The sequence below is a fragment of the Drosophila rhopaloa genome, unplaced genomic scaffold, assembly GCF_018152115.1.
Source record: "Drosophila rhopaloa isolate 14029-0021.01 unplaced genomic scaffold, ASM1815211v1 contig_187, whole genome shotgun sequence".
In the NCBI taxonomy this organism is placed as follows: domain Eukaryota; kingdom Metazoa; phylum Arthropoda; class Insecta; order Diptera; family Drosophilidae; genus Drosophila; species Drosophila rhopaloa.
The window spans coordinates 50,274-66,913 of record NW_025335069.1 but is presented as its reverse complement, the minus strand read 5'-3'; the positions used below and the strand labels follow the sequence as shown (position 1 = coordinate 66,913).

At 40.8% G+C, this 16,640-nt stretch overlaps 4 protein-coding genes across 6 annotated transcripts; 3 read left to right on the top strand and 1 right to left on the bottom strand.

Annotated features, from left to right (window-relative positions):
- Positions 1-6: 6 nt before the first annotated feature.
- Positions 7-1,158, top strand: LOC108050175 (translin). Its single transcript, XM_017131724.2, has 5 exons — positions 7-156; positions 210-297; positions 372-468; positions 528-643; positions 707-1,158. The coding sequence occupies exons 1-5, from the start codon at positions 82-84 to the stop codon at positions 1,036-1,038; spliced, it is 708 nt and encodes a 235-aa protein (XP_016987213.1). The 5' UTR covers positions 7-81; the 3' UTR covers positions 1,039-1,158.
- Positions 1,159-1,753: 595 nt separating this feature from the next.
- On the top strand, positions 1,754-11,510 carry LOC108050182 (carnitine O-palmitoyltransferase 1, liver isoform). Of its 3 annotated transcripts, none has more exons than XM_017131739.2 (9): positions 1,754-1,930; positions 7,432-7,613; positions 7,673-8,410; positions 8,771-8,970; positions 9,032-9,370; positions 9,483-9,548; positions 10,231-10,612; positions 10,674-11,033; positions 11,092-11,510. In XM_017131739.2, exons 2-9 carry the CDS (start codon positions 7,473-7,475, stop codon positions 11,212-11,214), a joined length of 2,349 nt encoding a protein of 782 aa, XP_016987228.2. In that variant the 5' UTR covers positions 1,754-1,930; positions 7,432-7,472; the 3' UTR covers positions 11,215-11,510. The 3 variants fall into 3 exon arrangements, with proteins under 3 accessions (XP_016987228.2, XP_016987229.2, XP_016987227.2); XM_017131740.2 differs by lacking the exons at positions 1,754-1,930; positions 9,483-9,548 and adding exons at positions 5,506-5,728; positions 9,707-9,766; XM_017131738.2 differs by lacking the exon at positions 1,754-1,930 and adding an exon at positions 5,506-5,728.
- LOC108050185 (peptidyl-prolyl cis-trans isomerase-like 3) lies at positions 11,334-12,598 on the bottom strand. The gene is made up of 3 exons (XM_017131742.2): positions 12,492-12,598; positions 12,193-12,429; positions 11,334-11,779 (listed from the first exon to the last, which is right to left on the bottom strand). The coding sequence occupies exons 1-3, from the start codon at positions 12,492-12,494 to the stop codon at positions 11,534-11,536; spliced, it is 486 nt and encodes a 161-aa protein (XP_016987231.2). The 5' UTR covers positions 12,495-12,598; the 3' UTR covers positions 11,334-11,533.
- Positions 12,578-15,444, top strand: LOC108050184 (chromatin assembly factor 1 subunit B). Its single transcript, XM_017131741.2, has 2 exons — positions 12,578-13,268; positions 13,580-15,444. The coding sequence occupies exons 1-2, from the start codon at positions 12,679-12,681 to the stop codon at positions 15,273-15,275; spliced, it is 2,286 nt and encodes a 761-aa protein (XP_016987230.2). The 5' UTR covers positions 12,578-12,678; the 3' UTR covers positions 15,276-15,444.
- The last annotated feature ends 1,196 nt before the right edge of the window (positions 15,445-16,640 follow it).

The window sequence follows — 16,640 nt, the reverse complement described above, 5'->3', positions numbered from 1 at the left end:
ATGTCAAACTATTGCTTGTGGCAATTACCATCTCTAACACCGGCATAAACAAGCAAAAAGCAAGTTAAATATTTACTAAAAATGTCGAACTTTGTGAATTTGGACATCTTTTCGAATTATCAGAAGTACATCGACAATGAGCAGGAGCTCAGGGAGGTAGGCCAATCATGAGTTATATAAAAAACTCATTTAAAAATCTAATTTTTCAGAACATTCGCATTGTGGTGCGCGAAATCGAACATTTGGCTAAGGAAGCGCAGATTAAACTGCAGATAATACATAGTGATTTGAGTCAGAGTAAGTTAACTGTTTTGGGTTTTACCTAGATAGTTAATGTTTTAAATGGATTATATATTTTCTTTGAAATATAGTAAGTGGCGCCTGTGGTTTGGCCCGCAAACAGATCGAAGCCTGCGCTGAAAAGTACCAGAAATTGGCCGGCTTGGTGCCAGCTGGCCAGTACTACAGGTGAGTCAGAAGGTTACCTCTTTTTCTCATAGTAGGTGCTAATGCTCCGCCTTCTATAGATACTCCGATCATTGGACCTACATCACACAGCGTTTGATCTTTCTCATTGCCTTGGTTATTTACCTGGAGGCGGGTTTTTTGGTCACCCGCGAAACTGTGGCCGAAATGTTGGGTCGTAAGTTGTCTTTAGTAATACCATACAAAGCGCATATTTTAAAATAAATTCATTAACCCACAGTAAAGACCAGCCAGGCCGAAGGCTTCCATCTTGATGTAGAGGATTATTTGCTGGGCATCCTTCAGTTGGCCTCGGAACTCTCCCGATTTGCCACCAATTCTGTCACCATGGGCGACTATGAACGTCCTCTAAATATCTCTCATTTCATTGGTGACCTGAACACGGGCTTCCGCCTATTGAATCTAAAGAACGATGGTTTGAGGAAGCGCTTTGATGCCTTAAAGTATGATGTCAAGAAGATCGAGGAGGTTGTCTACGACGTCAGCATTCGCGGCCTGTCCACCAAGGAGAAGGATCAGCAGGAGGAGCAGGCTGCTCCTGTACCCGAATAGTGGATGTTGTATTTAGACTAAGACACTGTTTACTTGAGACCTTAGTTAAGTTTCAAGAAGTTCCATTTAAAGAAGCATTTTATATTTGGTAAATATATATCTCATAACTTGAATAGAAAAGAATTGCATTTTTAATGCACTTTTTCGATTTGAGCGCATTGTTTTTTATCATCGAAACGGAATAACTAAACTAAACTTTTTTTTATTTTTAAGGGTATTTTACATCCCAAAGCTTATTGTTTCTTATTTATTGGAACCTAAAATTGGATAATGGCTTACAATAGAGTTTGGGTTAAATTTAATTGTCCGCCTTTTTTTGATAAAATATTTAAGGGTTTTTGGTTGAATAAGACTCGTAGCATTATCAGGGGAGCACATAAGTATGTACATTTTTAAAAAATAATTATTTCGTGTTTTAAGATAGTCTTTATGCCCAAAAAATCACTAGTGAAACCTCTATCCGCTACCTTTAAAAACCATTTCATTTAAAAACTTGTTGAAAACATTTTGCAATGCTTATTGTGCCCATATTTGTACATACATATGTATGTATGTATTTATGTTTGTGAAAGCTGAACCCTTTTAAAGGTGGTTTAACCACCACCTCTGGACCATTGTTGTTTTTGTTGGCCCGATCATATGGTGGATTTTTGTTGCTCTTTTTTACTGCTGCTTCCGTTTCGCTTTTACTTTAGCTTCTCAGACGCAGTTTTAGTCTCTCTTTTGCCACCGCAACGTTTACAACATTGCGCGCGCGTCTTTGCTTTTTCGCTGATTTGCTGTTCCGTCGTCTGTCGTCCTTCGTTTTTGTTGTAATTTTCCGTGTGCGCTCTTTTTTGTTTCGCCAGTTTTTAATTTAAATTTAACAAGGATTTATTGCATTTCCAAGGATGTAAGTCTAGCCGAATTGCTGTGCTAATTTCGCTGCCCCAGAAAACCTTCTCACTGAAGCGCAACGCTGCACCGCCCACTTTTTCGCCCCCGCCCAAAAAGAAAAACTTTAACCTGTTCGCAAATAATTGGGTCACGAATCTTACAAAAACTTGTTGACTGAAATGAAGTCTAAAAAATAGTAATGTATTTATTACAACACTCTCTTCTACTCTATTTGCTTTGTTGTCGTTTGTTTGTTTTAATTTTTTTGTTAGACATGCCTACATACATTGTTGGTGTTTTGTGTTTTCAAAACACGCTTTAATTTAATCGACGCGGTTCAAAGTCCAAAACGAGTTTTGTGGAGAGGCTTAACGGGGCACTCTCTTTTGTTTGCTCTCTCACTTTTTTCTTCGCCTTGGAGAATAAAAAAACTGAGAGAGCTTTGCTGGTAAACATCTGTAAAACAAACACAACACAGGCACCCACATAAAAACAGGCAGGTGCATTTGTGTGGATTAGTGACGCTCTCTGTTTTTCTCTCTTCCTCTCCCCCCAAGGAAAATGCTAAAGAAACGCTTATCCAACATAACCCAACAACAAATAGTCAATACAAACCCTGAATTCAGGCGATAACTACTATGGAAAGTAGCAAATTCATTAGGTAGTGACCTCTTCCATTGAGTATATTGTTTTCATACCCGGTAAACGTAAATTCATAGGGTATATTTATTTCTTAAAGACAAAGTCTAATATATAACCATAATATATCTAAATATTTTTCTTTGTGTAAAAGAAAAGATAAAAAGAAAAATTTTCATTTTCAAAGTTTTAAGCTTTTATTTTCAGAACTATATTTACTTTAACTTTCCTAAGTTAAGGTATTTATAAGTCAGAAAAGTTTTAATGAAACGTAGGAATACACTTGTGTTTAAATGTATAACTTAACGACTTAATTTTGGTTGCATTTGTGTTTAAAGAAAAATGAAAACGACAAACCACACACATTTTACTAATAATATTCCCATTAGGTACATACATTACATTTTTTAGTAAACAATGTTCATTGAAATAAATAAAAGCTTAGAAATAACAGAAAATTCAACATCAATTACTGTTTATAATAATATCAACTTAAAAATTATAGATAATTTTAATTTGGATAAAAACACTTAAATCGGTTGCCTTTTAATAATGTTAAGCTACCAAACCATCCTGAAACTAAAAAAATAAATTTTTGATTTTCGCTCATAAAATACAAATATTTTAATTTTGTATTATATTTTATGCACACTCTTTTTTTCCATTATAAACTCAAAAGTTTTTTATGTACTTATATAATACTTTGATAATATTTTTAAATTGTTTAAGCTCTAGTTTGTAATCTGTCAGAGAAAGTTAAGATGGAGTCGAATTGTTAGAATCAATTTTAACATTTTAGTTTTCTTGATCTGGTGTTCTGTGAGATATCGGTAAGATATTCGGACTGCATATTTTCTTCATGATTTTCATGTTGTCGACCGACTCTAAGCTAAAATGTTGCCTCCAGCTAAATATATTTGGAAAAAGATTGAGAAATTAAATTAAATAAATTAAAAAAACAAATTAGTTAATTTTACCCGGTCGTTCCTATGTCTTGGATATAGGATATAGTCGTCCGATAGAAAGGTTTTTTTAGCATGATCAGTTGTTTAAAAGAAAAGCTTTTACACTTTTACACAATAAACTGCACAGAACGGTTAGTAAGGAAGAAACATACATGTATGTCAGCATATATAGGGTTGTATATAGGGTTTCCTTTACTGCCTGACAAAGTTCTGAGCCAAATAATAAAACCCTCTGCAAGGTTTTAACATTAAGGAATTATCCCAAAGAGGCAACCTCAAAAACAGAAAACTTTCAACCTATTAACCCGAATTAAATGATCTAGCGGGTATCTCAAAGTCGAGTATCTGAAAGATACCCTGCTTGCTTTTATTAATTTTCGTTTCGCTGGTCGCGGCAGCTGTGAATGATTTGCGAAAGGAGGGGAGGGGTCCGAAGCACAACTGGTTCCCAGCGCCTTTGTACCGCCCCTCAAGACCCAATCCCAGACCCACCGCAATCGTCTCGCTCTCGTTAGACATGCGTCGCTGCCTTGGTTGTTTGTCGGTAGCCGTCGCACATTTCAAGTTTGCTGCGGTTCAAAGTCCAAATTTAAGATACATATACCACAGCACATCATCCGCTTGCATTACGATTTCAGTTTGAACTCTCCGATCTGGCTATACTTTCTTTAGGTGTACCAAGATCACAGCCGTGCGATAAGCTTGTGTTATTTGTGCCAGGTAGACACTTTCAACTCGTCATCGATTGGACTAGGTTCTAGATGACAGTACTTACTTCTTATCGGAGCCGCGTGCTCTGGCAAGCCTTATCAATTCTCCGAAATTGCGTACTACTAAAGTTCTCACAGGCCCCCCGCCACTGTGATTATTGGACTTTCAACTAAAAATAGTGAGCGATAGGTTTTATCGGTTTGCTTAATTGTTGCTTATCTGCGCCTGTTCATTGGTCAGTTTTTGGGTTATAAAATCAATTCATACAAGACTTGTTTTTCAAAGTATTTATCAAGTAAAAAAGCTAACTTGTCATGTAACAGCGGTAAGAACAGGTGTGAAGTGCAGAACTTCAAATTGAATTTGCTTACCTAAACTAAATGCAGACGAATCACAATCTGCGGAAAGGTTAAAGTCCCACTGTCAAATTTAAAGACTAATCTTTATGATACCGAAACTGATATTACGAAATCGTGCCAGCTGATAACTCGAAGTTATTTATGTTTTTTTTTTAATTCACAGAACAAAAGATATATGGGATAAGCACTCCGTTGGGTTTTATTTGGGGGGTTAAAATCCTTTTATTTTATCATGGACTTTAGACTTATAACATTTATATCTATGAATAAGAAAACAGTTTTCTTTTAGCTTTTGTAGACTTCAATAAATAAATTGTGACCTTTTTATTAGTTGTTTAAAATAACTTGTTACTTCCATAAAACTTTAATTCATGGCTGAATCTAGTCAAACTAGTCAAAATGTTACCACATATGTAGCTTTTTTTAATTTTCTCCAGAAACTTTGTCTGTTGAATGATCAAAACACATTCGAATCTGTTAAACGAAATTAGTAAATCCTTTTTACAATTTAATTGGCGCAATGAGAGCGCACCTCGGTTCCCAGAATTTCGTCTAGCCAAGTTAAAAACAAATTTTCAAGAGATATTGACAAGACTAACTGCGTATACCCCTTCAAATGATGAGTACTCCAATCATATATGTAGGTGTTTATTGGTCCCAATCAGATATCCATTTCACCAGGGCCTGAGATAAGGCCCTATCGATCTGAAAAGGGCGGTGGAAGGCAGAGACGGAGAGATTATCGTCGGTCAACACACTTCACGGAGCACCCTTTCCACTTTTCCACACTCGGACCAACGAGCCCCTCGACTTGTGACGCATCCACGTCTACATTCACAACAGAAAAGCACATCGGCTATAATATCTGCGCTCCGCTCCGAGTGCTTTTAAGACCCTAGCGAACCCGTTGTGCTCACAGTCGATTCAGTCAACGCTCGGCGTTTAACCGATCAAGTCGCTTTATTAATAGGGGATCCAAAGTAAAACCCCCAGTGTAATTTCTCGTGTGTGCATCTTGCCTAGGATTTCGCAATTGTCATTTCCCCCGACGTTTATAAATACCATCGCTCATCGAAGTGCAATTAATACAACGCGGTAGAGGAAACTGTTTATACCGAATTATTTTAATTCGCCGAGAAGGTTTGTTTGTGTTTCTTATTTATTTCTTACCCCAGCTGAAGGTCTGAAAAGCGTAAACAACGCGAAAACAAATGCAATAGTTTATGCAAAGGTTGCATTTTTGTGGCTTACGTAGCCACCTTTACCTGTTATCCCATTCTGATCTTTCCCCTTGTCTTTATCTCGGCTTCGCTTTATTGACCCAAATTCTGGCACATGTTTTTGATAGTTGAAAAATCTATTATACGTTATCAGCTGGGGGAATTTTTAGCGGTTACATAAAACCCGGCATTGGACCCGCCCCCTCACAAGTAAATAATCACAAGGTCGAGCCCACTCGATCTAGAAAAAACAACAATTTAAATTTTATGCAATATAATTAACGATGTAGACTCCGTATAGGAAGAGATCACACAGCCGCGCAGACTGGGGGAAAAATAATTTGTGGACTTTGTACCCTCGTGCCCAGCGAAAAAAAGATTTAAAAAAAGCAAATCGCGCATATTTATATTTCTTTTTTTCCTATGCTGAAATTATTGTAGTGGTCATTGTTGTTTTTCTCACTGATACGCAAACAAATAAAAGCCGGTAGTGTTCGGTGCTCAAATTATTAAGCATATGCCGCATAGTCGTCGGCCCTAACTGGGTCAAACGAAAATGTATCGTATCTTGTTGTGGCTATTTCGAGTTGGAGCTTGTGGTCTTTCTGGTTTATTGATATGCTTGGACAATAGATATTCAATCGGATGCACTGACCTTCACCAAGGTGTTATACTTTGAACCAAGGTTTATCTGAAATGGAGTCTAGTCAAACATTAAAAACTAAGAGAGTCATTTTCGGCATGCTATCTGAGAAACTTTTATTCACTTTGTATATAGATTTTATAAATAAACATATATGTATTTGCATTAGCATGCATAGTTCCATACTGAGTATAAACGTTGAAATGGCACTCAAACGAATCACAACAGCAAACAAATAATTGTGCAATTAATTGAAAATCCAATCCCAGTGAAGGTATAGAATTGCAGCTGCTTGGGGATTCCACAATTTATTTATCAGAGTTATTATCTTACCAGTGAGGAATGGAAGTGCCTCCAATGAACTTTGTCTTTTTTCTACTAGCCCCTGCAGTCCGTTCTAGAAATGACCGTCTGACTGCTGCCTAGACCTAGAATCACAGCTAGACTCAATCGTTAGTCCCGGTGATGATGATAACCCCAGCTAAATGAAGCCGCGCTCAGTGACGTCAATCATCAATTGCATGTAAAATGTTATGACATCGAATATTTTACGAAGCGTGTATACTTATTAATTTATATAAAGCGAATCTAAAGCGAGCAATATTCCGTTGAACTTTGTATTGGTACTGCTCCAAACAAAACACTTCATAAAACAGATATACACAGAAATGTGAAGTATCTACAATCTAAAACGCATTTTGGCTGAATCGCGAGTAGTAAACTGACCAAGATATTATTAGTCACATGGCTCGGGTGTCTGGCAATTTCCATGATACCTTATCGGAGAATGTTTATTTCGAGGCATCTAGACCACAAAGGAGCAAATTATCAGGATTTAAATAGGAGTTTATTGGGCATTCAACTTTGTTGTATAAAAAATTTGTTTTAACAATTGGCGTATGCTTAGTATTTATAACAAAAGATAGTATAAACTTAACCCAAAAATTAAATTAAATATATCAATTACCTATCTCGTGCAGCATTTTTTTTGTTCGTCGGATAATATCAGTAGCCTGCAGGTATGGCTGAAGCCCATGCCGCGGTGGCATTTTCCTTTGCCATCACCCACGAGGGCTTCGACATCAACTATGACCACGAGGTGCTCAATTTGGTGTGGAATTCCGGAATTCGCTCCTGGAAGAAGCGCTTAGGACGCGCTAGGGTAAGTTAGGACCAGGTTTAATTTAAATTAAAATATGAACTAATTGAGGTGATTTTCAGAACGGCGTACGTAATGGGGTCTATCCGGCTCACATTCAGAGCCTCTGGTTGATCTCAGCCATTGCACTCGGTCTGCACTTTGCAGGTTATCAGGCTCCCTTCAATCTGACCAACCGGATACTGGTGCACTTGCCCTCCAACACAATAAACTGGCAAGTGACCGCCTGCTTTTTGGCCGCTTTGGTCGTCTGGCTCTCAATCTGTTTCACCATGCGGTACACTCTCAAGTTGTTGCTCATGTACAAAGGTTGGATGTACGAGTCCAGAGCGCCCGGAAGTCGCGTCTCCGTGCCCACCATGCTGTGGGTAGCAGTGGTGCGAGTGCTCTCCAGTTGGAACAAACCAGGCTTGTACAGCTTCCAGGGATCGCTTCCCCGACTGCCATTGCCCTCTGTTAGTGATACAATGGTTAGGTACCTGAGAAGCGTTCGACCCCTGTTGGACGATAATAACTACACGAGAATGGAGCGACTGGCCAAGGAATTTGAACAGACTATCGGCAAGAAACTGCAGTGGTTCCTTATCCTCAAGAGCTGGTTTTCCTCCAACTATGTGTCGGATTGGTGGGAGGAATACGTCTATCTGCGTGGTCGCAGTCCCTTGTGCGTAAACAGCAACTTCTACGGCACGGATGCCATCTTCATGAACCTAACCGATAAACAAGCGGCGCGTGCGGCGAATGTGATCTCTCTTCTGCTGAACTTCCGTCGACTAATCGAGCACCAGGAACTGCAACCTGTAAGTCCCATTAATATCGTTGGTTTGTAACCCTGAAATACTGCTTTTAGTGCTTTGGCATATTCAGAGTAGGCATAAACTCTACTAGATGTTAGAAAATATTTTACAGCATTTTAGCCACAGTTTTATGGCGTTTTTAAAGCGTTAATATACACATTTATGGCTCATTAGTCATAACCGTTTAGTTTGTTCTTAAAATATTTGCTTACCATATATTATTGAGTTGTTAAATTGATAATGACTTTATCTTTTCTCTGATTGCATCTATTGGTTATCTGATTGTTGCTATTAATATAATTAAAAGAATGAAATCACCCTGGAAATTCTTGCTAAAATTATTTAAATTATTTTTTCTATTAGATCATGGTTCAGGGAATGATTCCTCTGTGCTCATGGCAGTACGAACGTACCTTTAACACGGCACGTGTGCCCGGCTTGGAAACCGATCGCATTATACACTATAGGGACTCCAACCATATTGTGGTGCTGCACAAGGGATGCTACTATAAGATGCCCATCTACTACAAGGGTCGTATCCTGCGTCCTTGTGAGCTGCAAGTGTAAGTGCCTCCTTGTTAAGAGCTAATTAGGCATTGTTATTTATTTTTCGGTTATTTGCAGTCAAATTGAGGAAATTCTGAAGGGAAAGGCAACGCCCGTGGAGGGCGAGGAGCACTTGGCCGCTCTGACTGCCTGGAATCGCTCTAAGTGGGCTGAGGCCCGAAACACATTCTTCTCGCGAGGCGCCAATCATGTCTCTCTGCGAACCATTGAGTCGGCTGCCTTCGTTCTTTCCCTGGATGATGAGCCCTTTGAGTTCGATCTGGCCCGTCCAGAGCTGCTGGATAACTTTGGCAAGAAGCTACTCCATGGCAATGGCTACAACCGTTGGTTCGACAAGTGCTTCACCGTCTGTGTGGGCACCAATGGACGTGTTGGCTTCAATGCCGAGCACACTTGGTAAGTGGAGTCCAATCGCTAATCCCAATAAATCATTTCGGACCCAACAAGTTTCTCTGATTTGCCTTAATCTTAACTATCTGAACCGATTTGTAAAATCACAATCCAAAAGGTCCGACGCCGCCATCGCCTCACACATGTGGGAGAACCTGATCGTCGACGATCTTGTGACGCAGGGGTAATGATTTTCGATTCCTATGCCCGCCTGCAATTTTCGGTTTTGGTTGGCTGCGTTTAGTTATCAGTTATCACCCATTCTCCCATTTAAATTATTATTTTTATTAATTCCGGTTGTGGCCTAACAATTTATTTACACCATTTACACCTTCTTTATAGGGCCGATGCACCGGTTTTGGGACATCTATGGGAGTATATATTTGGTGATGATATTTATGGGTAAACACTTACTTCCAAAACACACAAGCACAAAGCAAAGCAATTCAAGTCATTTTGGGTTGAACACGAGAGTCTCCAAGCGTTAAAAGCTAAAATGATCTCGCGATACAGTAAATATTAGTTTCAACGAGCTTGGGAAATACGAAAGTCCAATGTTAGTGATCAAAAATAATCCTGTGTTCAAATTTAAAAAAATAACTATAGCTTTGATAAATATTTATGGTGATTTATTTTTTGCTTCGTTTAAATATTTTTTGTAATAAAGAACATTAGACAATACCTGTATTCACTGTATATACGAATGCTAAACAACCCAAAAGGCAACCATTTATTTTATTTAGTTTTTTTCCTGACTAACAACTATTACACAAAATTAACAGTCTTTGATTTACGTTGCTTGCATTAAATTTTCTGCCGCAAAAGATCACCGTTCAATGCTAACATATTATTTGGAAACCCTGTAGATATGATGAATCTGGTAACACCAAGGGAACACCCGAGTTTCAGCCACCTATGCCCACCCGTCTTACCTGGGATCTGAAGCCCTGCCTATCTCAAATCGAGGAGGCCACCATCGACGTGACCAAGCTAATCAGCGAGGTGAATCTGCGCATCCTGGTGCACCAGGAGTACGGCAAGGGATTTATGAAGAAGTGTCGTATCTCGCCGGATGCCTACATCCAAATGGCCCTGCAGTTGGCTTACTATCGGGATGCCGGACGCTTCTCGCTAACTTACGAGGCCTCCATGACCCGTCTGTTCCGTGAAGGAAGAACTGAGACAGTGCGTCCTTGCACCATTGAGTCGTCTGCCTGGGTCAAGGCCATGCAGAATCCCAATACAACCGTAAGATGTGAATATATTATCAATAAGATCCCAGGTTGACCTGTGATTTCTCAATGAGCAGAACGATGAGCGCGTGAAGATGATGCAGGATGCCTGCGATCGCCACCAGTTGGGCTACCAGGATGCAATGTGCGGACGGGGAATCGACAGGCATCTGTTCTGCCTGTATGTCGTCTCCAAGTACCTGGAGGTGGACTCTCCTTTCCTCAACGAGGTGCTCAGCGAGCCCTGGCGCCTTTCCACTAGTCAGACTCCGCACGGTCAGACGCCCAAGATGGACCTGAAAAAGCATCCGAACTGCATCAGCGCCGGTGGCGGCTTTGGGCCCGTGGCCGATGATGGCTATGGTGTGTCCTACATCATTGCCGGAGAGAACCTTATATTCTTCCATATCTCAGCAAAGACCACGTGCCAGCAAACGGTAAGCACCAATCTTTCATAAAGTGGAATGTTTATATCTAACTCGATTTCTTCGACAGGATGTGCATCGCTTTTCGCAGAACATTTCCCAGGCTCTGGCCGACATTCGCAGCATGTTCGAGCAGCACATGAAGGACCATCCGAAGCCCGCCAAAACACTCACAAACGGCGCCTCCACATAATTTACTTAGTCTATGTAGTCGAGATTCTTGTTAGCATTTGTTTTATCCCTTCTAGTTGATCGTTTTAAACACATCTTATACATCCGTCTATTGTAAGTTCCAAATTAAGTGCAAAAGTCTTTGAGAGAGTTATACATAAACAATGCAATTTTTTATAAACAATTGTGACTTGGCTGATTTTAAGATTTAGTCGTTAGGTACTTTTGCACAATATTTGATGTTTCTCAATCAATTAGTTTGTAATCGAAGAAATCGTGTAAGCTTAAGTGCTATAAATATATTTCTCTTTAAGCGTACGATTTGGAATCTGTATTCTCTATCACGTCGCCAGAGGATTGGCATGTATGGTCACTCCGTTGATCTTCTTGTCCACATGGGGTCGGTAGTTCTTGGGATTGACGGGCAACTTTTCTAGCTCGTCTAGTGCATCAAAGCCATCAATAACGCGTCCAAAAAGCGTGTACTTCAGGTCCAGATTTGGCTGAGCGGCGTACGTGATGAAGAATTGGCTGGCATTCGCGTTGGGACCGTTGTTAGCCATGGAGACCATTCCTCGATCAGTGTGCTGCATAAATACGAATAATTAGTTTTTGGGATATAAAGTGGTACTCATTCTCTCATATAAAGTTATGAAGAAACCGGCTTTATATATGTACATATACTAAGAAGCAATCTATGGTTGGTGGAATTATCACTCGAAAGTACTGAAGTACTACTATTTAGAAGTTATAATGGTAAAAAAAATAATTTCAATTATCACCTAGAATTTTTTGTATCTACGGATTCTAGATATTTATTGTATTTCGGAATAATCGGAGTATTTAGGAATCATAATAGTTAAATATAGGATTTCAGGTGTTACATTAACAATGCGGTCTATACATATCAGGATCAAAAACAATATACCCTCGGATTCAATAAGTACAGGGTACTTAAGGCATAGCCTGACTGTAGAAGTTTCCCTAGAAAGCCGCTCACCTTAACTGTTTCCTTGAACTCGTCGTCGAACTTCTGGCCCCAAATAGACTGTCCATTCTTCCCCGTATTCGTAGGATCCCCAGTCTGGACAATAAAGCCTTTTATGTTCCGGATGAATACACAGCCGCTGTAATAATCGCTGGCGCATAGGGCAAGAAAGTTTTCACATGCCTTAGGACAGGCATCGCAGAAAAGCTCTATTTTAAGATCACCCACGTCGGTGTGCAGCGTTACAGACTGTAAATACCACAAAATATTCAATTAATCAGGATAATTCAGCAATAGTAACATTTGTTTACCATTTTCTAAGTACGAGTGCAGCCCTGGTTTCGCCGAGCTATCGCGCTGCTCATTGATAAAGGCAATCGAAAACACCTTCCTTTGGTATTCCGATGACCGATGGTCACACTTTTAGGCGCGAATTTTTCCGCATAAAATAATTTCTCGCACTTCAAGCAGTAAACAGTGGCTAATTAAGTAAACAAGATGAAGTGCAAGATACCCGAAATCTCCTGGCACAACCGCGATCCCGTGCTAAGCGTGGATATTCAGCTGAACGGTCAGGGATTGCGATCGCCGGCGATTTGTCGCCTTGCGTCCGGGGGAACAGATGCTCATGTCCTCATTTGGTATGTGAATCGCTGCGATAACGCCGAGGGCTTGGATTTGGAACTGGCCGCCGAACTGTCTCGGCATCAGCGTGCCGTCAACACGGTCCGCTGGTCACCCAATGGGGAACTCCTGGCCTCCGGCGATGATGAGAGTGTGGTCTTTATCTGGAAACAGAAGGCCGACCACGAAGTTATCAACATAGTGGACGCCGATGGCTGCAGCGAACAGGACAAGGAGGTCTGGATGACACTGAAGGTTCTGCGCGGCCATCGCGAGGATATCTACGACCTCAGCTGGGCGCCCAACTCACTGTTCCTGGTCACCGGATCTGTGGACAACACAGCGATGCTGTGGGACGTGCACAAGGGCAAGTCGCTGGCTATTCTCGATGACCACAAGGGATATGTCCAGGGCGTGGCCTGGGATCCCTGCAATCAGTACATCGCAACAATGAGTACCGACAGGTATGCAGTACATCTATAGATTTCTGAAAGATAACCAGGAGTGTTCCGGTTTTAGCCTTAAAATGATTCAAAATTTCTAGCCACCAAATAGAGAGATCTATAAAAGAGTAAAACAAGAAGGTAAGCAAACTTTGGCAACCGAAGTTTACCCTTGCAGCTGTTATCTATATCTTAAAAGAAACTAAACAAAAATATCTCAAAAATCGAAAAAAATTTATTGAAAGTGAAAACCAGAACCAACCTGATATTTTTAGAAGCTACTTATTACATCTCAAAGTCTTCCTGCTAACGCAAACTTATTTTTCTTACAGGCAAATGCGCATATTTGATGTAAATACTAAGAGAGTGCTGCACCGTGTGAGCAAGTGTGGATTTCCAGTGAAAGAGGGTCACGAGATGCACGGCAAAAGCATTCGTTTGTACCATGATGGCACATTACAGACCTTTTTCCGTCGTTTGTGCTTCACTCCCGACGGCAAGCTGCTTCTTACACCGGCGGGAATCACCGACTACGACGGCGTGGTAAAGCCTATTAACACAACATACGGATTCAGTCGCTATGATTTATCAAAGCCCGCCTTTGTGCTGCCCTTTCCTAACGAGTACGCGGTGGCGGTGCGCTGCTCTCCGGTTCTGTATCGTCTGAGACAGTACAATGCGGAGAAGAATCCGCCTATCATCTCGTTGCCGTACCGCATGATCTATGCCGTGGCCACAAAGAACGCGGTGTTTTTCTACGATACCCAGCAGTCGGTGCCGTTTGCAATTGTCTCGAACATCCACTACAGCAGGCTCACGGATCTGACCTGGTCCAGTGACGGCACTGTTCTGATCGTGTCCAGTACCGATGGCTTCTGCTCGCTGCTGACCTTCGAGCCGAATGAGCTTGGTGAGCGGTACGAGGACATGGAAGCAGTGCTGAGCGCTGCCCTTAAATCGTCAGAGAATGTGCCGCTGCCGAAGAAAAAGAAGCACAAGCTCCGCAAGGCATCGTCCGATGAGGTGGCACCCACTCGGAAACCACTGCAGGAGAAGACCAAACCGAATACTAATAGGAAGGCTGCTGGATCAGGGATAAAAGAGGAAGGGGAGATTGATATGGATGCTGAAAACGATTCTTCCATGCACAGTGCTAGTTCATCCAGCTCAAACAGTCCCAAAACAAAAGGCAAGGACGATGTAAAGCCCACACCCATTGCCTTCCGGCGTTCGCCCCGTAAAGTTACGGTCGCACCCACGCCAATTGCTATACGCAGATCTCCGCGTAAGCCGGAAGATGGGAAGGGGATCAAATTATGCAAGCCCACAGATGATGCTAAAGCCCCCGCTCCACAAGCATTGATTTCTCGCTCGCCAAAAAAAGTAGAGAGCACAGAGGTCACGGCAGCAACTGCGTCCGTAAAACGCAAGATCAGTACTGAGGCAGTGCCTCCAACAGAGACATCACAATCGGCAATCCCGGTTATCGACAAGGAGATCATAAGTTCCGATGAAAAGTTCGAGTCGCCCGAAAAGAAGTCCCGGCCCGCTACGCCCATACAAGTGCGTCGCCAGCCCCGAACTCCCGGCAGCTCAAGCCACTTCAACCTGACGCCGAAGAGCCAGCCCGCCAAGCAAGCCACTCCTATAGCTGTGAGGCGAACTCCCCGCGTACTTGTCGAAATGCCCGTCAACTCGCCTGTGGGGCCTATGGAGGAGGCCATGGATGCCTGGCCCCTCGAGGAGGGCATTGCACCTCTGCCAACGGAGAAAAAGGATTCCCAAGAGCCTTTGCCGGAGCCCAAGAAGACGGAATTAAATCAGTCTGTGGTAATCGAAGCCAGCGAAGTCACCTGCGAGCGAACCGAGGACATGCGTCTCGTCTACGAGGACACACAGGAGGAGGCAACTGTAACCCCATTGAAGGTGTTGGAATCGGCACCTTCCACGCCCAACAACAAAACTCCCCGGCGAGTGTCCCTGCGAACCATCTCGACTCCCAAATCGAAAAAAAAACTTTTAGAGTAGAAAATGCAATAGACTAGTCATAACAAATTTTAATTAGAGGAATTCCTGAAACTAATTATGATTATGTAGCATATTGGGGTTACCCCATGAATTTTGTTTAAAAAAAATAATCACCAGATTCCCTTTATAAACTATTACAAAATAAAATACCAGAAAAGGTTAAAAGGAATATGTTGTAATTATTTTGTCATTGTTAATTATGCAATTGTTAATTATGCAATTAAAGGAAGATATTCGGATGATTTTGTCCAAAAACAACATAAGTGTGTTCGCGTGGTTGTCGCCAATTGTAGATCCGCTCTGACTTACCTGTCATTATTGTCATTTAATAAATGACATGTGCAAAGTGGTCGACTGTACCCATAATGGTCCCATTATATTCGTTTTTACCTGATCCTAAAGTTTATCCATACTCTGCCTGTCCCTTAATTTCACACAGGAACTTCTTAGAAAAGACAACCCCGAAAATGGTATTTAAAAAAAAATGCAGCAGCAACTGTTTGCTGTTACAAAAGGTATACCATTTTATATTTCGATCCCGATCCGGCAATATTATGGTTAAACGCCTCGCCGAAGGACTTGCGACTATCCTGTCAGCTTTTGTTGTGAATAAAAAACATGTATTTTTTTGGTTTTATTTATATTTATTTAAATTGTAGATGATCTCTAACGTTTTGAGTTTCTTTTACATACAAACATTTTGGTTTTGTTATTTCAGTTTTTATATCATTATTTTTATGTTTCATATATTATTTTAAGTTTTTAATTCAACGATTCAAATTCATTCATCATTATCGAGCTTGGTAAGATTCTGTGGCTCGTTTCAATCTCATTTTAAAACTTTTTCATGGGCCATTAGCTACACATTATCCACGTGGGTCATTAGAGAGAGAAAAGGAGCTCAAGAATTGAGGAGAATTATATTTCCACATACGTTATTATAAGTATATAAATAGTTTGCCATATACAAGTTAAACAAATCTGATCTGCTGCATGGGACAACCAAAGCATTTTGAATTAGGCTACAAAATAGATTGGATACAATGTCTAAACTTTGTCTAACCTATAATCTTGGTTCAACGTGTTACCTCGTCTTTCCTCCAGCTCCTCTTAAAATCCCAAAGATTGGTTATCGCCACTTACAAAAAATCTTGTTTATGAATGTCCTCTGACATTTGATTCGAATCAATTAACATTAACTCTGTTAGCTCTTTATGGATTTCACTTATAAATGTTTTAACTGCTATTAAAGTAATTTTAGTAGTGGTGCGACTTGCGTTTTTATGACTTTTATGGGTGTGTGGAGCAAAGAGGTGTATGAGCTTTAGAAAAATATGAATTATGTTTGATTCCATTTCCGTACCA